General features: G+C 39.0%; 1 protein-coding gene across 5 annotated transcripts in view; it reads right to left on the reverse strand.

Moving 5' to 3' along the window:
• The window catches only part of SHTN1 (shootin 1), a 66,817-nt gene that overhangs the window by 16,313 nt on the left and 23,580 nt on the right, over positions 1-26,924 (reverse strand). For all 5 annotated transcript variants that reach the window (XR_012650173.1, XR_012650174.1, XM_075026476.1 and 2 more), the window contains 8 exons: positions 26,085-26,253; positions 22,696-22,793; positions 21,651-21,732; positions 19,725-19,819; positions 7,952-8,098; positions 6,471-6,624; positions 4,176-4,281; positions 2,358-2,440 (listed from right to left, as the gene is read on the reverse strand). Coding sequence is in view for 3 of the 5 variants with exons in the window: in XM_075026476.1 (XP_074882577.1) it covers positions 2,358-2,440; positions 4,176-4,281; positions 6,471-6,624; positions 7,952-8,098; positions 19,725-19,819; positions 21,651-21,732; positions 22,696-22,793; positions 26,085-26,253 (934 nt within the window). In the remaining 2 variants the exon portion in view is untranslated. The remainder of the gene's footprint in view (positions 1-2,357; positions 2,441-4,175; positions 4,282-6,470; positions 6,625-7,951; positions 8,099-19,724; positions 19,820-21,650; positions 21,733-22,695; positions 22,794-26,084; positions 26,254-26,924) is intronic.

The following is a 26,924-nucleotide window of genomic DNA, read 5'->3' on the forward strand; positions in this document are numbered from 1 at the left end:
TGGATATAATAACTAGATCAAGAGAGAACTTTCCCCCTTTTTTTATTTTTATTTTAAGAACAGCACAACTATTAAGAGAAGAAGCAGTTTATATGTGATTGAAGAAAGGTCAGAACTGTTAAAGTTTGCTAATAAATAATGAAAGAATGGGGTGTAGAGAATTTATAGTGAATTTCATAGTATTTCCCGCAATCACTTTTTGTAACAGTCTCAACAAAAAGGTGTAATCAAAACATCTAGGACACTTCAAGGTAAGGAAACCTGATAAATGAAGGCAACATAATTGAACTTTTACTGAAAGATAAGATTGACTCTTCATCAGAGATCTTGGCACAAGGTCACTTCTCTAATTATTTTACCCAGACCAACAACCTTACTCCTCTCAGACTGGTAACCAGGTCCCAAAGATCCCCCCAGGGACCTGCCCAAGTCACCCCATTCCTCAGTTCCTCACCTGAAAAATGGGAGGGGTAATACTTCCTTCCCCCACTTTCTGCCTGTTGGTCCCATCCAACAAGCCAGCCATGCTTACATACCATTACAGTCTGCTAACAGCATTTTTTTTAACAGTTATATCCTATACCTAGAATTTCAGTCAGGTTCCCTTCTGCAGCCCCCTTCTTTGTTTACGTGGCAGCAAATAAGTTAAGCAATTCACTACAAACAAACTCCTGCTGTTTCAGAAGGAAGATAGGAACAGCGAGAAAAACCTTGGTTATTTAACTGGCAATGCTTGTCTAACTAGCTCTGACTTCTCAGGCACTCATGATCTGTACTTAAATCCTGTTCTCAACCTACTAAGCTTCCAGCTTCCATTAACAACAATAAAATGCAATTTCAGCTGTTACTTTGCATGCAGAGTCACCTTAGTGCAAGATTCTGTTTTGTTTTAGGTTTTCAGTATTGTTAAAGGATTAGCATTACAGTCAACTCTGAGTGGTAATTTCACAAGGTATGAATTGAGGGATGAAAACTGAAGCATTTAACAAACTAGCTCTGCGGAGAGGCTCTGGACAGAAGAAATCAGAAACAAGAAGCCATTTGGAAATTGGAAGCTTCCCTGTATTATGCTGTATATAATCTGCTCTCCGCTTAATGCTTGTTGGGTTTGTTCTTTTGCCTCTTCCAGATAACCTGTGGAAGTGCAAAGCCCTGCACACACTGTAGCTGCAGCTACATGCTGTGGTGTCTCCAGTTTGGAGGCACAGGCTGAGCCTCTCAACCCTGCTATAGTGCAATTTCTACAGGCAGTACCAAACTGCCAGGGTGGAACTCAACAAGCTGCACGGAGTCAGTGTAACAGCATGGGGCCTAAACTGAACCATCCTTCTTCCCATCCCTCTCATCAGCACATCACCATACCCAGCTAAGTACTTATCTTGTCAGGTCCTTCTGTGAGCCTCTAAGAAACATGACCACCCTCTTCCCAAAGGAAAAAAAAGGAGGATTACTTTTTCTGCCACATCAGTGAATGAAATCAGCTCAGTGACATCTCTGATAAGCATTAGAGCCAGAAATAGGAAGATTAGAACTTTTCTTCAGTTACAGCAAGTGCTAGGTCTTCCCTAAAGGTTTTTGATCTGCAGCCTCAAAGACCGTTCATACCAAAATCCACTGGAAAAAGTAAATTGGATGCTGATCATCAGCTCAGTTGTACAGGCATAGACGGCTACAAGGGCTACACAAATTTGCTTGGGATCTCGAGGAAGCTTGCAGTAGAACAGAACAGAATAGAGTATTTCTGTTGGAAAGGACCTACAACAATCATCTAGTCCAACTGCCTGACCACTTCAGGGCTGACCAAAAGTTAAAGCATGTTATGGGCATTGTCCAAGTGCCTTTTAAACACTGACAGGCTTGGGGCATCGACCACCTCTCTAGGAAGCATGTTCCTGTGTTTGACCAACCTCTCAGTAAAGAAACGCTTCCTAACGTCCAGTCTAAACCTCCCCTGACACAGCTTTGAACCATCCCCACGGGTCCTGTTGCTGGATACCAGGGAGAAGAGGTCAGCACCTCCTTCTCCACTTCCCCTCCTCAGGAAGCTATAGAGAGCAATGCCCCTCAGCCTCCTTTTCTCCAAACTAGACAAACCTGAAGTCCTTAGCTGCTCCTCATAGGAGTACCAAAGCTACAGTACCAAAGATACCACTTCCTATCTCAGAGCACATATACCTGAGCTGGAATCACATTTCTGGACTGCAAGGTAGATGAATACGCTGGGACATGGATAGCAACAGTTATGTTGACAATTATAAGCATTTGCATCACTATCTGTACCCACAGTTCATTTTCACTAGCTTTATCTGCAGTACCTAGTGAATAATCCGCAAGACTTGAGAAAGGATGAGCCATACCTGACTCCTGCTGAGGAGGTTTCTCCTTCTTGCTCACATTGGTGTTGGAGTGAGATCTCTTGCGAATCATTGACATGAGAGACCTTTGAGGAAAATGAAACTGCAGATTGTCATTCTGTCCTGTATTACACACTGTTAGAATGAACTTGAACATGACACACAAACAGCTTGCTTATACCTGATTATACAGCTACTTACAAAAGACTCATTTAACAGTTCTTGAATGCAGATGTATGTACTGAATTACCCCCCACAATGCCTCCCATCAAAATGCACCAGAGAAATTTATTTCTTTTTAACAGACATTAGGCACAAATCAAAACACTCCAGATTTGAATATTAAAAGACAGTGTCTCATTGTGACACATGACAAATTGAAGCTGCTCTGGCATAATAAAAGGAAAGAAGAGCTGTAGATATTGAAGTATTATTCTCCAGAGGACACTTAAATATGGTGATCAGTATCTCCTCACCAACTCCAAGTTTGTAATCTTCTTACAGTGTCAAATAATTATCCCTTCACTATAGTCAAAACGTAGAAGTCCAGACAAGGAAATTATTCATCTTAAAGCTCAAGTACAAGCTCCTATGCACATCTGATGTGTCAGTGGGGCCTATCACTCCCTACTGAACATTGCTCCTTACAGAGTAGAGTGACCCACCTGACATAAAGGGTCAAAACTCTGCTCCAGACAAGAGCAGCATCCAGTGCCTAGGCTCTGAAACAACCTCTATGCACATAAACATCACAGTGCATGAAGGAAATACACTGATTTAGCTACTACAGGGCTTAAAAGGAACAGCGTTATCTATTCCAAATAGTAAAGGGCACAAACTTAAACAAACCAAACAAAAAAAACCCACAACACCCACACACAGTTAATTCATGCTACACATTAGTGAGAAAGAAGTGAGCAAGCCAAATAAGTTAACGGACGTAAAAGGAGCAGAAGACCAAACGCAGTTTTTCAGAACATGTTTAGTATAGATCTCTAAAAACAAAGCAAGATGCACAAAGGGATGAATTCTCCCTACTAATCATCTCTATTCACATATTTAACACAGCAGTTAACAAGACTCCTGTATGTAGTATCTATTACAGAAGGCTAGAAAGTGTCATCAAAGTCCATTTATTTTTAAAACCAAGCAAACAACATGAAGATTAGCTGAGTTCCTAAAATTTACTAAGCACACTTTAGGGCTCAGTTAATTAATTTGGATCTAATGCCTGATACATAATATATTGGTCAGCCTCTTTCACAGTCCTTTGCAAAAATCAGGCTTAATTTTGATAATTTCGCCCAAAACTGCTTGATGATGGGGTGGTAATTTTCTGATTTTTTTTTTTTTTTTCTTTTTAACTTATGAAAGCAATTGTGGGAACTCAATGGAGTCTGCATTTTCATCACCAGTACCCGACAGGAAGGGACACACTGTAATCTAACATATCCTTTAGTTCAAAGGGGTTTTCTTAGCAGTAGATTCAGACAAGCATTTCACAAGTCTGTAATTACAGCTATCAGGTGAATAGAAAAAAATAATCTCCTAAATTTAGAGGAGACAGGTATCCCTCCTCCTCCAAAGTCACAATCTAGACAATTTGTTAGGCTTGGCAAGGCAGACACTGTTCAAAATTGGTCAGGGCGTTAGTCTGCTGGCAGGTAGGGCACAGAGCGCGTCCTGCTGGTAAAGAGCCCAAGACAGATGGAGAAAGCCTTTTTTTCTTTAAAGACACTCTTCCTGCTTGGATGCAAGCTCATGTAATGTATTCTGCTTCAGCAAAGCATTAATGCTGTGACCCTTGATTTAAGCACTTACCGTATAGGGTTAGGAGGAGGGGGAGGAGGAAGAGGAGGAGGGGGCGGCGGTGGAGGAGGTGGTGCAGGATTTTCAGACTGCTGTATTCGTTTTTGAAGTTCATCAACTGCACAAGAGCAATAAAACAAACTAGAGCGAGTTCTTGGTTTCTCACATCTGCTCTGAAAACCAACTCTGATGGTTTAAGCAAAACCAGCTACTAATTAACTAAAAAACAAACAACAAGACCAAAACACACAGCTGCTAGGAAGTCCTATTTTTGGCAACATTTTCTAGCAAGAACAATGTCCTAGATGCACAGGATTCTCATTAAACCAGTTTATCTCCAACCTAAGTTACTTTTGAAACTAAAACAACACTCTCCCTCCTACAGGATTCTTCATATAAAATGATAGAGTAGGGAAAAGTTTATCACATTCCTGCAATAGTCTATTTGAGGTTGCATTTGAGAATGAACTATCAAGAGATGAAAGAAATAGAACAATTTCAGCTTCCAGACTTATCTCTGTCTTGCTGATGGTGTGGGTTTTCCCCATAAAAATGGTCAAAACCAAGCAGTGGGCAGAATGGATTCTTTCTCTCCTGTTTTTGTGTCAGATCTAAAATGTCGAAATTACTTTCCTGCACCTGAAATGTTGTCAAAGGCAATTAACTGGGGAAGGGTAGAAACAGAGGAAAAAAAGTCTTAAATGTCTTTAGGTTACAAAAATTCTTAGCAATTGTTCTGAACACAGTGTGAATTATGGCAGAAGTACAGAATATGATTTCCAAAGTGGATCTGGTTCTTTGTTCTCGTAATGATGGATTCAAATTAAAATTACAATCTTTAACATTTATTTTTAAATTTAAAAAGGAAAAAAAAAATCAACTGAGTGAGTTTAAATTCCAGGTACAATCTTTATGCTGATAAATTCCTTATGAAGGACAAATAAGCCTGGAAGGAAAGAATCTGCTGTGAAGATTTTTTTCCAAGGCAGCTGAAGAGAACTCATGTGCTGCCTAGGCATATTTTTAAGGCTAGGTAATGGGAAACTCTAACACAAAGCAGTTCCAAGCAAGACTGCTAACAAGCTTAAAGATAATCCTGCTCTTAAGGACATGTTTTGGAAAAGCATGTCTATACGTGGAGTCTTAACTAAGGATAGGGACTTTGGTCTCCTTTGAGGCGGGCTCAGATGCTTCTCTGACCAGGTATCATACTTAAAACTAGCACCTGCTTAGGCCTTGAACTGAACAAGGACTGAAAGCAAAGGCACATGAAAATACTTAACCAACATTCTCTATAGCGAGGCCATACACACCAGTGGCCCTTTTTAAAGGCAATTTTAAATAAAGAGCATTAGGTCAGAAATTTCCTCGTTCAATAGATAGGATGCAGACAAGCCAGGCACCATCCTGACAGCAATAACTGTATGAACACCTGCACTGCAACAAAATCCCTCCTAAATACTCTGAATCTTTTCTGCCCAAATTCTTTGGGCATTAGTTTAAATCTTCGAGACAGACACACACAGTAGCTAGCAAGACTGTTTCTTTCTTTTCAGTCACTTGACGTGGAACAAAATATTTGACTACGAGTAAGAGATTTAGATTTGTAATTCTTATGGATCGGAGCCATAAAAGCTCACCGGATTTGTTTGGCTAACTCCTTTTGTAGGGCTCTGAAGGCAGTACTTACCCTTCTAAATATCTGTTTAAAAAAAACCAAAAAAACACTCCCCCAGACCCTCTCACATCAGCAGAAATTGTTTTCTCACATGTCAATATGAAGGGCTAAATCATGTCTTTATTTTCACTGGTGTCTTCTATTGCAAGACTATTAAATGGTTAGGTAGCTTGATAATTATGGGATGTTTTTGTAAAATTCATACAATGTAGTCTCCACAGTCTGACAAATCACTCTGCATCTTCACAAAAAAAAAAAAAAAAAAAGAAGAGCAGAGTTATCCCATTTTACTTATTTTTAAAACTCGGTAAGAATACATTTTGACTGAATACGAAGGATTGTGTCTTTCACATGGAAACCTACTCACATGTATCGATCCATCTCGGGGCAATCTAACAACATTATTTTTATACCTTATGAAGTTTTTACAAGGTTATTCTCTCACACACATTCTGGACATGACTGTTCTGTGGCTGTACTTTGTCTTGTGAAGCACAGGGCTGGATCTCAGCTACACAAAAGCTGTTGCTTCTGGGGTCTCAAACATAACATGTATAATTCGATTAGACGTGCACCACTCACATCCCCCCAACTGCACATCTAAAATGAAAGTTATTACATGATTTTACCTGAATGCTTTAGGTCTCTAGCTTTTTCTTCTGAGTTCTGACACTTGAGCTCTAGTTCTTTTTTATCTTCTTCCAAAAGTTCTAGTTGCTGTTTAAGACGACTAATCTCCTTATGCAGTGCTTGATTCTCTAGCTGCTCTTCCAATTCTTTGATCTGCAGTTGGCAAACAACAGCATTCATTACAATAAAATGTATTTTCTGTCCCTTCTTTTGACAAATAACCCATTAGGCACAGTTATTCCCAAAACCATGATGTTATACTATAGGAGTGAATTGCAAGTCCCAGAAAGAGGACAATTTTTGAATGAGAGCTGGACAGATTTTTCTGAGAGATGTCAGAATTTTCTGTTATGATCCTAACTTGTTTTATCTCTTCTTTAGAATACATCTTTAGCTCCAAAGTACTTAAGCTATAAGATGTTCCTTTTTTTCTTTTTATAGAGTTTTTATCACACAATTAGAATTTAAATTCAGAACGTTTCTTCATCTGAAGCACAAGAACATTGACATTTTTGTTCTCTTACTGACTGCTTCCACTGACAGGTTGGTTATTTAAACCCCCTTGACTCAACTCATGCAGATGCCAGTAGGTGAATTATGGAAGATCAGGTTTAGAGGCAGCATTGAGGTGCAGAGTGGCAATCACTTCCCAACTCCCTAAATATATACATTTTGCTCTAGACTTCAAGGAGCCAAAGATGCAGAGGTTTTCTATGAACCAGCAATTATTCTTCCAAAATACTCATTCAGAAGCATGTGAGATTACATATAGTCTTAGTATGGCTGCATTGATGAAAACACAGGAACTGTCTACTTATTCCTAGCATTATTCTATTACCAGAGTTTTAAGAACAGGCCTCACAGCTAAGGGAAAACTCATTTTCAAGCTTTCAAGTGAAGCAATGGTGTTTTCTCCTAGTTAGAGATTGACCTAGTCCAGTTTCAAGGAATGTATTTGTTTAGATCCTAGCACTTTAGATCCTATCACACCACTTTGCAGCATTCACCTAACATGTCCCTGCTCCAGTGTGTCTGGCTCTTCCTCATGCATTTCTTTAACAAGTGACCAGGCTACTAATGTGAACTGCCTACCTCTCACCTCCTGGTCTTCTTAGCTTATCCCCAAAAAATACCCTTTACAGTACTCAATGTCCAAAATATTCTCCTGTCATGTCTTCTTCACTTAATGGAACTTGACTTAATGCTTGTAATTGCACTTTACTGGCATCTGGAATAAAATACTTACCTAAACCAGAGCCTTCAGGCTGAAAACCTTCAGGTTTTGTACTCATGTCTTACCAGTGACCCAGAAGAAGGAAATCACAATCTTCACAATCTTCTCTGAAGTTTAGTTTTTAGATTGCGAACTCTTATGGGGGACAAGATATCAAATAATTCTGAACATAACAAATACATGATACTCCTTAATATCACGAGGCTTTCAGACTTCTGCATGAGATGAAAAGTAATCCTGTTTTACCTTTTGTTGGTGTTGAAGCCTCTCTTCTTCTAATGTGTGGGTTAGCTTAGCATTGTCATCCAAAGCCTTCAAAAGCTGTTGATCTGGAGCAGAATTTTGCAGAAGCAACTGACTTTGCCTTTTCATCTTGTTTTGTTCAATAAACATCTGCCAAAACAAAACCCACCCACAACAAAAACAATACTTAAGCACAGTCTAATGCTATCCCGGAAAAAATAGCACTTGGAAAGAAAATGAAGAAATTAACATCATGTTAATATGGTAGGGAAGTGAGGAAGAAGGTGAGAATGAAAGGGAAAGGAAGTTTGAGAGTAAAAATTACAAGAGCTAAGCTCACACTGAAAAGAACCAGGTGTTTGCCAAGAGAATTACCCACTGCTACACCTCAATTACCCACATGTTAGCGGCACTCAGAATTTGAATGCATCTCTGAATTTTGTTTCCTGTAAATGGGAACGATCTGATCTCTATTCCGGGAGCTCTGGAGAGATTAAAAGAACTCTAGGTGGAGGAAAAAATGCCTAGGAATTCACAGGCTACCTCCTCAAACACGTCTGCAAACCTTAGCTTAAAGCCCACTTATTTGAGGGTTACCTGGATATGTGAATGATGGAGAGTCTTCAGGAAATGAATTTCAGTTCATGTTTGTGTAATCAGTGTATGCACTTGCCCCAGGAAAAGGCATTTCAGGGCAATTTCAGCCTTTTAGTTCTGATCCTTGTGTTCTTTCCTCTTCCCCAGTTATATTTTTGATGTGGGGAAGGGATACATTAGGGGATAAAAAAAATTAATCAAAAATTCTAGAGACTTGACACTGATAAAAATATCACACATTTCTCTAGGCTTCACCTAAGAAGTGCAGAGGATGTCAGCACATGCAGTTTCCATGAGAGGTATGTTCCTTCCAGACTGTTTAAGAATGAAGAAAAAAAAGATTGCTTCCTGCCAAAAAAAATTCCTAGTGAATTTATTCTGCATCTTGACATCTCTTTCAGGTAGAGTGTTGCCCCCCAGGCAACAGGGGCTTCCACTCTTGACAAACTCAGCTGTGCCTATTCTTACAGCAGAAACAGGGATTGGGTCATGCTGAGGTTTCAGATGAGTATGCACAGGTCAGCAAAGCATGCCACTTATGGCAGGAGAACAGAGAACAGCCTGAGAATGCAGACACTCCCTCAGACTGTAAAAACACCGTTGTATAGAACAGCAAAAGCAAAAAGATATTTTAAGAATAAAGTATCAGAAATACAAAAGTTCCATGAGATCTTTTCAGGCTCCCACACTATTTATTCACAAACCAAAATTACAGATACAACATATGGTTTCTTCCTGTCTGGTGCTACTGCAATGCTATGCTATTTTTTTAATATTTTTTTTTAATACAATTGGATTATAAAGAAATATCAGCTGTTGCAGTTTCATGGCAAGCATTCCACCCAGTGCTTTGCATGGACACTTCAACTGAGTCTTCGAGCAAGCAACTCTCTCTCTAGCTGTACATACAGACCGAGAAGCCTGCTGACTGTGCTGAACTTTTAACTCACAACGCAGCCTGCTTGACCCTGCGTGCCAAGAAGAGTCAATTGATGCGGCCTTAAGCTAATAAAACCTACAATGAACACTTCATTGGGTAAAGCTGTGACGTGGGGGTAGGCAATAAAGGACTGGAAGTATTCGATGAAGAGGAAATGATGAATACAGGCTCTAGTACTATACTTCGTTATAAAACAAACAAAAACAAATTTATGACAATACACAGGCCACTGTGGTGTGGTGCAAATGTGTGCCGGCCATCAGCTCCCTGTCCCAAAATTTTGCCAGTCAAACCAATTATGCTTGTGTTACCTTACACTAGTAGGGTTGTGGCAAAAACAATTCAAAGGCAAGAGAAGTTCAGAATCAAAGCTACCCACCCCAACCCATAAAGATTTGCCTTTGTACTGCAAATCATCTACTTGTTTAACATTTTATCTTCTTAAAAGAAACAGCATCTTTGAAACATCATACTTCAGAAAGGCCTCTAAATCACTGCTAAAGAACTCAATACTGTCTTACAGCCTCCTGCTTTCCTGTTAAGTCAGTCAAAAGTTATTTAACCCTGACAGAAACAACATCTCCCTCAAAGCCACCTTTGGCAAACATCGCAGTTTACCGACTGTGAACCTTCAAAGCAAAGTGAGAACTTGGAAAATAGTTTGAGGTGATAATTCCAGATTTTTGCTCCCTGAGTTTTTCCCACTAAAACCAACAGAACTGAATTATTCCATCCTGAGTGAGCAGAAAGCTGCTGAAACAAGAAGAAATCAAGTAGAGGAACCTGATTTCTTCAACTTGAGCAGATACTTCACCAAATGTAGAAAATTCATATTCACTTTTTTTCATGCTCTTCTGCAACAAAATGAAAAAAAATCCTTTTGAAGATGGGTGAAAACTTTTTCATTCAGAAGTTTCCACATGAAGCCCTGCATTTTCAATTAGCTTTATAAATTGCTTTCATGATATTGTAAATATGTTCCTGCGTACAATATACGTTGAAGTGTCTTCTGCACCAAAAAAAAATCTTGTTGCTTATAACAATGCTGCAATAAGACACATGGGAATCAATTTATCATGGGGAGTCCCATCCATTTCAGAAGTTACTCACACATGTCCTTGAAGTACTAGCATATTCCAAATGGAAGGGACAAAACTAGACAAGATGGTAGTGGTAGATAAAGCAGAAAGCAAGCTGGTGATAAACTGATTGCAAGTTTTTGAGAGGTTGCTCTGTGTGTTTGACACGGTACAAAAAAGACCCTTGAAAATTAATTCTAATTTAAAATTTAAAAAACAATTCCTGCTTCAGCAGGGCAGAAACCTGGCTGCCTGCACAACCCTGAATATTAATTAAAGTGACTGCTGAAAGGGCAAAACAGCTACTAACAGGATTATTTGGACTAGGTGGAATTTAACCAATTGATGGATTAGTTCCGACTTTGCCACCTGCTAGACAATTATCTGCAGAGTATCCCAATCAATGCTAGAAACGTAAGGCAATGCTGTAGGAATCTACTGAAACTATGACTGAAACTAAAGGCAGATCACAAAGGACAATAGTTTGCTTACATATACCATTTTCATTTAGAAAATCTCCAAGTGTTGTGCAAACCAGCTACATCTATTTTCCTCTTGAGTTTACAAACAGAAGCTCCAAAGTGCAGGAAATCTGGGACTCGGCCACCTTCCATCAGCAGAGTTTGCACAAGAACTGGGGAGGGGGAAAGAGAAAGGGGTGAAATCCTGAAAATAACAGAAGTTTTTCCCTTGACCTTAATGGGGCCACACCTCATTCTCAGACCCTTGCTCTAACCATTACCCTACAGAGCATTCGCTGCAGCTGTTTTTTGTTTACACCAGAGCTGAAAAAGGAATTCTTCCTCATTAAAAAACTTAGAAAGCAACTCTGTTAGTGTGAAGTCCCTGGGAACTTCAATCGTCGTTCAAGTAGCGTTCAGGGTATAACTGGATGCTTTCCAACTAACTTCTCTCCCAGGAGCAAAATGAGGCCAAAGGAAATGCTTTGATGTCCATATCTTGCTACATTTCCATCTACACATCATTTGGGTACTCACTCTGTAGAATAACTTTTTTTTCTTAGCTACAGCTTGAAGGGGGAAGAATGTCTCAACACAGTAGCACTCTTATAATGAGGTAATCATTGGCTGCATAAAGTAAAATAAAAATCAGTGGCAAATGCTACCCACTATGAATAGAATAAGAAACGGTATGTAGCAAGGCAGAGTCAAACTTCGGAAGTCTCAAACAGAAAAGAGACGATCAGTCAACTGAGCAGTTGGTCCTGATTTCAATCCTTGGCAGCACTGGTCCATCCCCTCCACATCCTAGTGAGAAATCAGTAAGTCATCGTTATGGAGTGGTAACTTACTCATTTATATTTGTCATAGTTTATAGGACCTGATATCTATTGCATTATGTGTACCCTGAGGCATTATAGTCTTGTGTTCAGACCTGAAATAAGTCTCAACAGAGGTAGGGTCAAGGTACTTTTATCTCCCCAAAAGAACAGGCTGTTTCAAGGATTTTATGTGATGGGGGGGACAGAGTGATCTTGTCCGATTATGGCTTGAAAGGGCACTAAGTGGCTTCAAATTCAGGAGGTACTCAGTTTAAAATATAAATCCAGGTGTGGATTTTAGTTCAATGACTAATCAGGAAAATTATATATATAAACTCTAACTTGTAACTGTTTAACTGTACTGTACTATATTTTATTTATTTATATTAACTTAACTGTACTGTATTATTACTGTACACCTGGGCTTCTGAGCTTCACTGCATATAAATATTACAGCAGGAAACAATGGCTAGTGGGTTTTTTTTGATACAAGAGTTGAGAAACAGATGTATCTTATTAAAACACATTAAGAAACACACCCATAGTTTGGACATTGAACTAGAAATGCTCTCTCTACACTCAGGCTCAAAGCTGCACATCAAGCAGTGGTATCAGCCTCATATGAGTTACAAATCCCTTGCAGTTTAGTGGGTTCATAGGTGTCTGAAGCGCTACTCAGGAAAAAAAGCTACAACAAATAAATGGGTTCTGCAGTTAGGACACAATCCAGAAAACTTACTTCAGCACAACCTGAATTCTAAGTGCATGTGGCATTACTCTTGGTCTGAAAATTTTTTATCTGGTGCTTATATTCTTCCCTGCCTGGGAACTGCTTCTATGGAAAGTAACTGTCATGTGATGTCAGACAGAAAGAGAAGACTACCCAAACGGCTAATATCAAGGGTATGGAGGGCACAGGACAAGACTCTAACAAAGACCAAAAAAAACAACCCCGAAGTGAAGTATGGAAAACCAGAGCGATGCATTTCTGACAATGTGCTATGACCTTCATAGACTTTCTCCTTCAGAGAAGCCAAAGACTCAAAGACTAACCTTAGCTGGATTTTCAAACTGCCACAGAAAACTGAGCAACATGATCATGAAAAAAAGGACATATGCATAGTAATGGACAGCCAACACTCACTCCTCTCTCTCTAGGTGATTCATAGTATTTTACAGTTAATAGTTTTTCTTAAGACCTGCATCAATTTTAGACTAATAAAGATACAATAGTTGCTTTAGTTATTTTGCTAACTGCCAGACAACTTCTAAAGGGACTATTTCTAAAGAGCTACAGGACGTAGCATTCAGAAGTTCTGTGGCTCAAAAGAAGAGGTCTAGTTTACTCAGAATGGGGGAACTGGAGTAGATGAGTTAACCCTACTTCTTGTCCATCATTTGCTTCTCACCACAGAGGTGCTTGGACCATGTATTTTGAGTGTGAGAAAACTGAATCCCCATCAGCATTGTGCCCTCCTTAAAAACACAGTATTATTTATTTTACCAGCCTGTCCTGTACAAAAGGGTTTTTCAAACTATGGCACTCATTCTTCACTTATGAGGCATAACTGCCCAAGGCCCAGAATAAAGGGGGAAAAAAAAAAAATAATCTCTATTTTTACTTATTTCTTCGTTTCCTGCAGTTAACTGTTTTCTTGGTAGAAATATAGTGATACATTCTCTAACGCTCACAGCCTTACAGCATTTAGACACCATCTAATATATTCAGAAATAGATCATATACCACATGAAAAAGGAGGAAACCTGTTCACTTTTTTTCCCCAATAGATTAATTGCCTGAACAAAAAAGAGAAAGGAAAAAAAAGAGAGAGAGACCAAAGGGATAGTTTCCCAGAGCATACCTCTGTTACTATTTCAGAAGCCTGTTCTTGGGAAAAAGCTTGATGAAACATATTAGTGTTACATCATGCTTCAAAAGTGGTAACATTCAAGCTCAGGAGAATTCATGTACTAACCACTTATCATGTCTCTTTAATTATTATGTCCAGTTCAGTCAGCTGGACTGCAAATTAATTACCTGCAGATACCAGTTGCTGTTGAACTATCCTTGGTAATGCACAGAGTGTGGTACTTGCAAGCACAGAGTTGCTCCATGAGAGCTGGTTTTGCAGTATCCACTCACAGATGTAGAATGTTTATGCAAAAGTCCTCACAAATTAACCCAAAAGGTCACAAATGCACCTGAGGAAGAGTTCTTTGGGAGCTCATGTCATCGAGATAACCAAATCCATCGCACACAAACTCATGAGTAGTGCACACATCTGTTAAGAATGACAATAATTTTTCTTAAGTCTTATAAAATGTTAGACACCTTTTATCTTTCAATAAAGGAAGATTCAGTCCCAGATTAAGTAACATCAGCTGTGTGCTGGCCCAGGCACAGGATGCAGGCAATTTGAGGTAAACAAGTTACATGCAAAGATGATGTTGTGTAATAGTTACTTAGAAACACAGACATAGGCATGGTACGCTGTTTTAATGAATCTGTAAGTATTGAGAATTAGAGGGAAAGTCAAGGAAAAGGTGAACAATGCACTTTACAGATATCATAGATTTTTTTAATCCATCTGGATCACAGTTCCTTTGAACGCAGCCTTTCAAACTCTCAAACCGCAAACTATTGTACAGATAACCATAAACACTTGGGAAACCCTTCTGGGTTTTTTTCCAGTTGTGTGTTTTGAGAAAAAGCCTATGCTAGCCTCAAAAGTGAGAGGAACCCCAGCAAACCTGCTCAGCAGTTTGGCACTTCATTTCTATTTATCCTAGATACAGAGGAGAGAAAACAATAGCTCAGTACTAACTTTGAGAGCACACTGCCTCTTCTCCGGGAGGTTTCCAGAGTAACTTTAGGTGCAGGGGTTGTCTCCATGCCAGCGCACACGACAGTAATAAACTGTTCACTTTACAAAATATTGTTGCAAGGCAGGATGTATGCTTAATAAACCATTTATGCCAGATTATTTTGTTAAACTCCTGGGATTTTTACATTGCTAAGACTTTCAATTCACTTCTCTCACTGTGTTCCTCCCCTTTTGGCTTGCTTTGGCTGTATGTATTGTATTTTGCTCATCTTTGTGGAAGAGTGCTTTTCAGGGCTAGCCTCTATATTATTGCGATGGCCTTCAAGATACTCTCTGCCTTCCTTTGTTTTCTTATAAACTGCTCCACAAAGAGCTGAGAGATCTTAAAGTGTCTCTTAAAACATGACACTAGAATTCTGGTAAAGCTTGCCAAGATTCCTCTGTTAACAACCCTGTTTTATTCAGGTAGGTACAGATTTTTCCATGCCCCCACCCCTTATACACTCTATTTATTTTATGCAGATTCCTGTACCTTTCACAATGGATTGTGACTCACTTCAAACCCTCTTTCTTTTTCCTTCCCCCTCTCCACACCACGGCTGACAATATTTACTCAGTTTCTTTAGAACCTCTAAAGAGCACGAATTCTAATGTTTGAAGTTGGATCATTTTTGATTAATTAAATATATATTATGGTGGTGCCAGCAGCATGACTATAATTAAAGCTGTATTGGATTTTTTTTTTTTAAATCAAAAGCTCTGATTTTCAAGTGTTCGCTCACTCCTATATGTGCTTGCTCCCTCCCTCTCTTGCTCCTTGTCTTTACTCTCCCCCCCATCTGCGTTCGCTTCTGCACACACGCTCACCCGCCCATTATCCATATATCACACCTGCACTCCCAATTGCTCACGTTCTGTGGCAAATCCTCCTCACTTGTCAGAAGGGCAGGACGCCAAGGGCATCCCTTCAAAAAGCAGCCCGCACCGGCCGCTGATCCGATCTCCTCCCATCGCAACCGCGATGCAACCCTAGGAGGGCAAAGTTAAAAGATGAAGCCACGCTATGGAGAAAAGGGTTAATCTGAACACATGGGCCAACTCCCCCCATGAAGACAAGCTTCAGATACCGCAGTCCCTTAGAAAGGCAACATGCCCACCACCAAGCAAGCCCCTCCACAGGCAGTAAGCCCGTATTTCAGTGAGCTAAAGGACACGTCTAAGCTGTTTGAGATGTCACAAACAGTAATACGAAACACTAAGATGTGCCATTCTAAAGTCTATGCCATGGCGCTGCGGTGACACCCGCGCTACTTGGAGCCTATTTCCTTTCTCAAAGTACTCCAAACAAGTCGAGCACAAAGCGTTGAAGGTGCAGTGTTGCCCTTTACTCAAATCTATTCCTTCTCTCAACTTTGCACAGCTTATCACAACCAACTATTGCAGCTTCTGCAAAATCAAGCAAAAATCCAGCAGGATTTTTGGTTTTTTCAAGAAACATTTTATAGGGACAGAGAAAACATGTGGCTGATGAAAGCAAGCAGAAAATTCCTGCACATCTTTAGCATAATCCAAACAGCTCCTGTAAGCACATCATCGAAACCTCAGCTCTCAAAACACAGCTGTGACCTTGCGGCATGATCCATGCGAGAGGACGTTCATACAACTTCACCCGAGCATAAAGCTTTGCTGTTGTGGATGCAGTTGTGGGCCAGAGCCTGTCTCTCTAATGTCGCAGGTCACCAAAAGGACACCATCAAGTGTGAAACCAGGCCAATGATAATAGAACTTTAAAGTAATTTGAAATGCTACTCGTTCCCCAAACAGAATTGAGCAATGCCTTTGTTGTCACATGCTGTTGTATTTTAAAAAACTTTCCAAAAATCTTTCTGAATAGCATGATACAAAAGGAAAAGAGGTAGGTACACAAAAGGAAGACTAACACAGGCCTGAAGCTCACTGTTGTAATGGCTCCATTTTGGACTGGAGAACTTCATGGGATGAAGAGCCTCAACTGAAGAGCTACACTGTCAATCTGTAACAACAGGGGCCCATATTTTCAGAAAAGACAACAAGTAATGACAAAAACCAAGAAGTACTTGTTTGCAAATAATCGGCATTTCTTTGGCATTGTACTTAACAACTTGCCTATCAGTCAAATATAAAAAGTACTTTAAATATCATCTTTCAAGAAGTATAGGTGTCTAAATGTTACAGTTATGAATCTAAACAGAAGCAACATTCTGGTCCCAGAGTATCAGATTATACTCTTTTATGATCTGAAAACCAGCCTAACTATGCATTTATATATTACTCATTTCTGAGAGGTGCAAGACCTTTACATACAATCTTCTGTTGTCAGTTAATGAACAGAAGCACATAATTGTTCTTTACTTCAGATGATAAAGCAAAGCAACAGCAGGAGATGCAAGTTAGATACTGTAATAATGCATGCTAAATGAACATTCTTAGAAATTTGTTTTCTGAAAATAACAGTTCTGCAGATATTACAGTCAACAAACACCGTTAATAAAACAATAATGCCTGCACAACCTCAGGACGTTTTAAAAAAAAAAAAGCATTATAAAAATAGTTATCATAAAAGCATGGGTAATGAACAAATCCAGGTTTCCTAAAATTTAAAAATAGTTCCAATAAAGTAATATTTTATAACACAGACTGGTAACAATATTGAAAAAATTTCAAATGAATATTTAATAAACATAGGCAATATTTTGTTTAACAACTTCTGGTCACTAATAAATGCCTGTATCTTTAATAAATTTGAATGGAATTTGCAGATCTCATTTTTATTTCTGAAAAACCACAGTGAGCCTTTGATCAAAATGTGAATGGCCCAATGGCACTGAAGCCGTGGCAAAGGGAGGTATCCAGTTCTGCTCAGCAGAGGAATTTGGGCTTCATCCCACAAAGCTCTGTAAAAGTAGGGTTTGGAGGAGGCTGCATGTACGGTCTCTTTGATTTCTGAAATCAATCCTCTTGAGTGATTTCTCTCCCACATCTCTTGACTCTAAGAGCATCCTGAAAAGTCCATCTCTATACTTAAAATTTGGGAGTTAACAGGGCATTTTAATAATTAGTAAATAATTTTCATTTCTATCATTTCTTATTCCCTTGAGGGGAAAATGTGTCAGCTGCTTTAGCTTTGCCTGTTACATTTTCAACATGTGGCAGAAATACTGACAATAGGCAGGAGACTGCAGGCATATGTATACATACCAGTTACATAAATTTAAATTTACTTCAATTACAAGTTGACTCATTGAATGACTGACGCTTCAGTAGTGGAACTGATAAGCAGTAGTTTTTCTAAAGCTAGGTTATATCATACACCTATATGAATGAAAGAGAATCTGCCAAAGCTTAATACACGTGAATTTGCAAATACCTTTCTCCTCTAGGGTGAGCACCCAACCCTGTTACCCAAATGCAAATTTTCCTATTAACAGAAAGAGAAATTGATCTGTACCTAGAAATTATTCGGTTTCTGCCAAGTTAGCTCCTTCAGTGGGTTTCCCAGAGGGTCAACAGAGTGACCTTGCAAAGGAAAGAAGTGGGAAGAGTGGCAAAAGGTGGAATAAGGAGAAAAAGAACCAGTACCCTTGGCCCAGGTGCCCTGAAGTTCTCCAATGTTTGTACAAAGCACTGAGAGAGAGAGCTCTCAGGCACGAGTGAGTACAAGCAACATCAGGGTTGACTTCCTCACCCCATCTTCCAGATTTCCAAATGTACTTAACAGTTCATCTCAAATCCCCCAAAATGTGTTTTGTTTAAAATCTTGCTATATGATTCTGTTCATATCCAAACCACTCAAAATACCCAGCAAAAACCACAAGATTAACAGAACACAGTAAGTCTATTCACTGTTTTGTGTACGGGTTCAAAATGTATGCATGCCTTACAATCACTGACTGAATGCAGTTAGCTGTAGCGGAACTATCAAATACATTTTTTAATTTTTTTTGAGAGAAAAACAGCAGCAGCAAAGACAAAAAGCAAAAGAGCTCTCTACTCAAACAAAGCTGACTTCCTGAAGGCTAAATACCTGCTTCCTGGCAGCCATGGTTTCAAAATCTAAAATCTACTTCATATCAGATGTTAGATGTTTCCCTTATTTACAATATTTCAGTACTGATGACTCATGTAATTTTGATACATAATGGCTTTCTTTAAAGCCTGAGCTCCCTGAAAAATTATTACTTAGGACGGCCCAGCATTTATTAAAGAAAATATTGATGCATAGCTTGGGATAGAAAAGCTCGAAAATATAACTCAAGTGCAGAGCTTTCAAAATCTGGACTGCAAATAGAAAAAGCACACAAGAAAAAAAACAACAAAAACAAAAAGAAACCCCCCCAAAAAACAAACTCATGATTTTATAGGGCTTCAGTCTATCAAGAAAATGAAAGAGTTTGTCAGCATTTTCTAAGGCAAACATTGCCAGTCACAAGCCATCAGAGCAACAACCAGCCATTCTATAATACTGCCCAGTAACTCATTTTCCTCTTTGGGCATTTACACCTTTTCTAAAACACAGAAACAATTTTTTTCAGCTGGAATGCTCCCTGCAACAGGTTATTCAAAAGGAATATGTTAAATAGCAGCCAAACTTGCACAAACTCAACTAATACTGTATTTTGCAATGCTTTTTTTGTGAATTCACATATTTTTCAGGAAAAACACAGTGCTTCAAATTATATCACTAGAAAGGCAGCTAATCCTTCCCAGATCCAACCCCTACATATACCACGTTGAAATGTTGTGGCTGACTAAGCCCATTATCAATTTAAAGCCTCACTTTAAAAGGGGAAAGAGGTAAGACTGCATGGATAATTCTGAAGTGCTTTATAAATGCTGTTGAAACAGTAAACCCATTTTACGGATGAAGTACAGATGTTAGCTAAGTAGTACGTGGACATTCAAAGTCATCTTTTGTACGAGAGCTGGGAATTGAAATCAAGTCATCTAAGCTGGCAGGGTTTTGCCCAGTTACAATGTCTTCATTTTACAAGATCTCTTTTTCTTGACTACTCACCTCTTGTGCAAACGACTCTGCTTTCTTCCGCAGGTTCTTTTCCAGTTCAAAGTTTACGTGAAGCTCTTCATATTCCTCTACTGCCAGCACAGACACTGTTTATAAGAATAAAACAAGATCAGAAGTGGAATTAATCAAAATAAGAAGAAAGTACTTACTGCTTGATTTACCCAGATAAGCTGTTACTCCCTAGTACCATGAATCCTTAAATGAAGATGTAACCTAGTTTTACATTTCCATATACAGTCTGCTTTGCAGTATTTGTCCTGTTTGCTCTAAACATCACCATATATATGCACAATTACTGACCTTCTGAATAGAATAATACTCCTCCCATCCAGACTCAAGATCTCCAGCAACAGCCATCACGTAGCACAGATCATATTTTGCATCTTTGGGTGGAAGCAACCAAAGACTCAAAAGAGCCTTGCTGAATCAACCAAAGATTATTATGTTATTTTGGAGGCACCTGTATTTGCCTACCTCATTGGAGAGAGGCTTGATGTGTCCCCTTACAATAGAGATTTAAAGGAGTCTCAAGAAGCAAGCAGTGCAATTTTATGTTGCCTGTATTTAAACTGTGCTTACAAAAGTGAGGCTCATGCGGGTGGCTAAAGCTAACCATGGGGCACGCTCCCCCAAACCATTCTAAACAGGCCTCAGTCCAGGACAGCAAGAATCATCTGTTAGTACTCAAGCATCATTTACTCTTAACATGTCTCACCGACCACTTACATTATCTTGGTAAGCTTTAGCTCTTACTGGCTGAAGACTAGTTTGCAGGGTGATGACATTGGATTTCTAACACTGTTGTACACAAGTTTCTTGCTTTTTTGGAGATGAGCGTAACAGTTTTTAAAGCTACATACAGTAAGTGGTATTTTAGACAGTGGGATAGACACCCCAGCCCACCTGACTCTCAAAATGATGTTAACTTAAAAAAAAAAAAAAAAAAATGAAACCAAACCACGCAAAAAACCCCAACAGACAACCCACACACTTAGAAAGATTTAAGATAAATTCACCAACTCTGACTGAAATGTATTGGTTACACAGCTCCAAGACAGTGCCACATAGACACAGGTAGGTATAGTAGGTATTGAATAGATACTTTGGTAGCTCATTTCAAGCACACAAAAAAATCTTGTTTTATGTTGCCAGTGCATTAGGACCTAGCCTGTATAACTCCTAATTCCTAGAAAACAGGCAAATGTGAAACAAGGGATTGTTCTTTTGATCATGCTTAGAAAAAAGAAAACATTTCAGAAACTTTTCATCTGCCACACTATCCCATCAAAAGCTTCTTCAGGCTGATCTGTCTAATCAACCTGTCTGAAGTTTGGTGTTTTAAGAGTCTTCGAGTACTGCCTGTCATAGGCTTACGCAACGCGGACACATGGAAGAGGTAAGAGATGAACATTTGGTGGAAGCTTACACGATATGCCCTACTATATCTTGCCCAGACTCGTTGTCTTCCACTTCACTAAAATGCAGCACGGTTGCCTTTTCCTCATCACCCTCTGAACATTGAACAAGTTGCTCCCAGGTCTTTAGATACTCAAAATTGTTAGTTGTGTCCCAACTGAAAGGAAGGCTGATGTAACAGTTCAAGAAAACAGGAGATTAAAGCTCAAACTCCATCTGTGTGAAGGACTGCCTTCCTGCCCTAGTTTGCTGCTTGTGCCACAGAGCAAAAAGCTTTCCTGTTCTCACATATAACTTGCTATTTACGCTGTCACATTTTCCTGGAGGACAGACAGTCTAGAATAATCCATGTGTTTATGCAGTGCCTGCAGCAATAAGGCCTACTGTCAGATCTGGACTACAGTCACTGTTCTTTAACCTACTCTGTATTACAACATAAAAGCTCTAAAGCTTCTGCAAAGGATGTAGCAAACTGTTACAGAACCTGCTTAGACCACACACCTCTGTTACATTTCTCCAACAGTTTTTGCTGCTTATTAACTTCTGTTGTCAAAACAGCCTTTTCTTCTTTCACTTTATTCACCTAGAAAAGTATAAAGCACAAATAAAAAATAAGACTATTTTAGTTAGTGGCATAAGTGGCATAGTTAGTGGCACATACATAATGCAAGCAATATTCTGCTTTCAGTAATTCTGTTTCTTAGGTTTGGCCTGATGTTAGGGCTTCCAGTGGGATGGAAAGCATTTTTACCTCAACTTACAGACCTCATAACAGATGTCATAAAAGGGTTATGAACTAATCCTCCCATGGCCCAGTCACATGGCACGTACCAGTCACAGCTGCAAATATAACATTTTTGGAACCTTTCAGGATGAGGCGCCATAGCACCTTGTTGAAAAGTTACTAGCTTGCCCTTGACTGTTTGCGGTTTGATACAGTCAGGCTGCTGGTTTGGTTTTTTCTCCTGGGCTCTGTTTATTGTCCAAGAGCCGTGAGCTGTGTCTTTCTGAATGCAAGTGTTGCATAGACAGGAAGAGCCACTAAGTCCTGATTTGCATCAGTACATGGCTTATCCAGTTTTCAAGCAGGAATGAAACTCTGCTGGCTCAAAAAGCCAATTTGCTGGTCTAATTACCATGACAGGGCACTGCCAATGGCTAAACTCAAGGATACGCTCAATGAAGTAGCACCAGTGATTAAACTGGACATTCTCCAAAAGTGTTTCTTGCACATCTACAGGTTTAAGGAAATCCAAAAATCCCCTCAGGCTGTGATGGGTGAGGGGCTGTCAGGAAGGGGAGATGAGAGTTATAATATGGGCATTAGAACAGATCATGAAAAGTCATGCGCCAGCAATAGCAACAGACCAGACTCTGACACAGAAGGCCCCTTCTAGGCCTATGCCCTAAGTGGTCCATCATATGGGAAGGCTGCGATTAGACAGTATTCAATTAACTTCACAACTGAGCATTTTTAGCAAAATTAGATACAAAAAGTACCAACTACACGCTAACATGGTCTCGCCTTCCATGGTACAATACATACTTCTTCAATTACTTCTACAAGTTTGCACCTCAGGTTTTCCAGTTCAATGGCTAAGGTCTTCTTTTCCTCATGAACAGATATGATTTGATCTCGCAGCTCTACAGTTTGAGGAGGGAAATGAAAAATATATTTTATTCTTGGAAGAAAACAACAAAGGAAATGTCATAGCAATCCAATTACAATGGAGTATGAAGCACCTTGCCTGCATACAAAGCACCAGTTGTATTCAAGGTACATCCTCAATAATTTAGGAACTTTGCGTAAGTGTCAAGTAACAGATATATAACTAGACCACCGTTTCAGATTTACTCTATTGAGGTAAGCTGCCTTGCTCAGTACTACCGTCTTTATTTGCATTCTGAATGATTCATTTCCTGCTATAATGCGGCCAATCCTGCCACCACAGAGTGTCCTCAGTCCTACTCAGGAGACTGTCACATCACAGAGACTCTAGTACAGAGGTAGAAGAAAGCAATTTTTAATAGGTGTCCTTTAAAACAAATTAATGCACTTCAATTCTTTTTGGATCATGAGTTCTCGTCACAAGGGAAATAAACAAAACAACAGGCAGTTAATACTTGGGAGGTTTTCACTGAAGAAATTGTCCTGAACAGCTGCCAATTTATAGCCTTTGTAACATTATGTGAACAGAGTCAGAATATAACCTTTACTGATGGAAGAGCTAATACTTGTAATTTTCCCCTCAGAATTTTTGTTCCTTAATTATCAAAATATGAAATAAATTAAATTCACAATGGAATAAAACATTTGATTATAATCACTTCTTAACATGAGATCAGTTTGCATACATAATGTATCAAGGTTTAGGGTAACATAAAAACACCACAAAAATACAAATTTATTGATATATATTAGCTTTCAGTAAGTGCTCTCATTCCCCACCTGCTTCCAGTATTTCATAGCGCTGCTGTTCATTGAATACCAGCCACAAGTTGAGAAAATTGTTGCTAATCAATTGCAGATGATGATGACATGCTGGATGTCATTCTGTTTGGTCTCACCTCTTGGAAATGTTGATTCTACCCCAGCCCCTCCCTCCCATTCAGGAGCCTCAGTTTTATTTTCCTCCAAATTAAAGGCACACACATTCTCAAGTAAACAAAAAGACTCGCTTTCCCAGAATATTCTTGTACCAAATCATCTGTTTTATGGATTTATGCTTTCCAGTGAAATTAATGGAAAAAAATGTCTCACTGACATTTATGGTAACTGGACTAAGTAAGGTCTTACAATAAATATATCAAATCTCATACAGGGAAGAAAGCATATCCATATAACTAAATCTTTATAAATGTGTACAAAAAATGTTTCTTTTCAGATGCAGGGTATGCACTAAACTGCTTGACCCACACAGCTGAGTTTTCACTTGTTATATCCGAAAGGTCAGCTAAAAAGAAAAAGAAAATCCAAAACCTATAAATTAATTTCAGGTACTACTCTGAGACCACTCTACACTTCCATTAGGAACAACAGCTTTATTATCACCTTTCCCTAATGTATGAGATAGCAAAAATAGAGGCAGATATATGAGGGACAAAATTTTAACCCTTTAATAAATGAGAGGGTTTTAATCAAAGAGCCTCAGACTGTACTACCTTATTTGTATACCCTTACAGAAAAGTGGCGGGAAGAAAGGAATCATTCCAAGAAACATCCAATATTTTACTGAATGGTGAGAAGGCTAAAAGACTTCCAAGATTACCAACAGAAAACACAACTGCTTGGAATAATAAACATACGTAAACCAGCAGATTTCACCTTGGGCAACACCACAAAGCATTGAGGGGAGTCTTGAAAACACATCTTTCATTGCATAAGGTCTTTCACTTAGCAGGTAATCCAAGATGTAACTTCCGATTTTTCCCTGAAGAAAAATGCCATGTAGCTTGGCTTAGGCTAGGGACACAGCCCTAACACTGCCTTTTGGTGCATGTTGTCAGATCACTCCGCTACCATACACACAAACACTTCTCTCCAGGCACAGGGATGAAATACCTTCCTCTAGCAAATGGGATGCCAATGCTTTTAAAATACACAGCACTTGTTAAAAGTAAGGTCATTAAGATTTAGTAATAAGGCCAGAGAGAGGAGCAGAAGCCAGAAGTTCTAAATCCTCCACAACACGCCACATTTTGTTCTTTAGTGAATTCGTCAGCAAGACAGAAAGCATATACTTCAGAATCTTTCTTGAAATTATCTATTTGACCCTGCTACCCTCCTCCTAACCACGTTCTCTGATCTGCAGCCAGAGACTTTGCTGTCTTTAAATGTATCCTTGACATCTTTCTCCGATAAAAGATAGGAGGAACTCCAGTCTTATTTCTGATTCAGATGGGTTGCATGGTGTGGATCATACTGTTCTCTGCCTCTTTGCCTATATTTATAGGATGGAAAACTGCTTATTATAGAAGTGTACTGTGATATCTGATTTCTTTGGTGGGTCTTTATCGTGGGCTGGCAATATTTTTAAGCATTTTTAAAACAATCATTCTTTTTTCTCAGTGATACTTTGTACCACTTCATTGAGGCTGCTGCATTCAAACAGAAAAGAATTAACAAGGTCAGGCTGAAAGTTCAGGACAGCTGTACTTAGACATTATTTGCTATTGTAACTTATTATCAGAAAAAAAAAAAGAAAGCTTTTTTTTAAAAAAATGAACCACTTAATTTCTTTCTCTGTCACCAAATGCAGAACGTGGGCATTCCCCTTTTTGGGATACTATGATATAACAATATACAGCATCACAATTACTTCATCACAGAGTTAGATGAGAAAGGAAGGCAGATTTTGGATTATAGAAATATGAATTTCCTTTCAAAAGGGAACTAGAAATTTCTTAATAAAGCACAGATTTCTTTTATCAATGTATTTCCATGTTCCCAAGCCTTGCTGTTTTACCTGGTCCCTTTGCTTGTTTGGTAATAGCTCTGGAATATGAAGTTAGTGCATACAAAGGTACACAATGGAAATAGAAATGGAGAGTCCTGTCTTACAAGCTTTGAAATAGTAACAATGCAGTTGACCTTGCATTGCAAGGTGACCTTGTCCTTCTGCTTAATTTTTACTTCGTTAAGGATCTGAGGAAATATTTCTTTTACCAACTCAGTAACATTGAACTCTCTTAGCTGCGTAGATCCCATTTTTTTATTGCATTGTAACTTACTGTGCAGGCTGTATAGGCACCGTATACCTTACACAGTATCACTACAAGCCTACCATGTTCTTACAGTATTTCCTGGAAATCCTTTGATGACCACTCTCAGAAGCATGACTCAGAGCCAGTCAGATCTCTGGTCCAAACCACTACAGCCATTCTTCAGACAACTTTTGCCTTGTATGGTAGTGTAGGCTCAGCAACAATGCTCACCTTTTATTTGCTGCTGACAATGCACAGAATTGCATGATCCAGAGTTAGCTTCTGTATCTGTGGATGAATCGTCCTCATCAATGTTAATCTCTTCAGTGATAATTTCTGGGCCCAGTTTTGCCATATAAAGCATACTAATTCTTTTCAAGGTCTTATTTTCTTTGTTCAGCTGAAAATTGAGAAGCACAAACAGTAAGAAGCTAGTTAGTCTGTCTTTAAGCTGCTGTACAAGAAAAAAAAAGTCAACTGTATTTTTTTCTCCCTTATCATTAAAAGATCTATCAAACAAAGAAGAAAAAGTAACATTCGATTAAATGCTCCATTCAATATTAAAATGGTCTGAAGATGGGAAGCTTGCCCACTTTCTCCTCTGAGGAGGCTTGAATTCAACATGATCCTTCATCCATGCCTTTCTTTCCTCTCTGGTACTTCTGATTAATAAATACCCTGTGTAGATTCAAATCAAACCAAATCAACTATCAAGCTTACTTAATGCTACACATTCTTTGTGATAGCTGCTTCAGCTCCTTACCCTTTAGCATGTACCAGCATCAACAGGAGCCCTAACTGAATGACCTGAAGAAGGGCTTGTGTTCCTGAAAGCTCATCTGATTTTGCCAGCTATATCAATCAGTCAATTAAAAACTCTTACCTCCTCCTATGCCCCTATTTAGCTTATAAACTACAAACACCACAACTACTATACTCCCAGTCACGACAGAATTACCTCAAAACTTAATTATTTTCAATTCTCAGAAATTATTACTGTAAAGTCAATGTATGTAAGGTGAAAGCCATATCATAAACCAACTCTTTATGGGTCAAACCACAAATCAGAAA

The sequence above is a fragment of the Buteo buteo genome, chromosome 4 (assembly GCF_964188355.1).
Source record: "Buteo buteo chromosome 4, bButBut1.hap1.1, whole genome shotgun sequence".
In the NCBI taxonomy this organism is placed as follows: domain Eukaryota; kingdom Metazoa; phylum Chordata; class Aves; order Accipitriformes; family Accipitridae; genus Buteo; species Buteo buteo.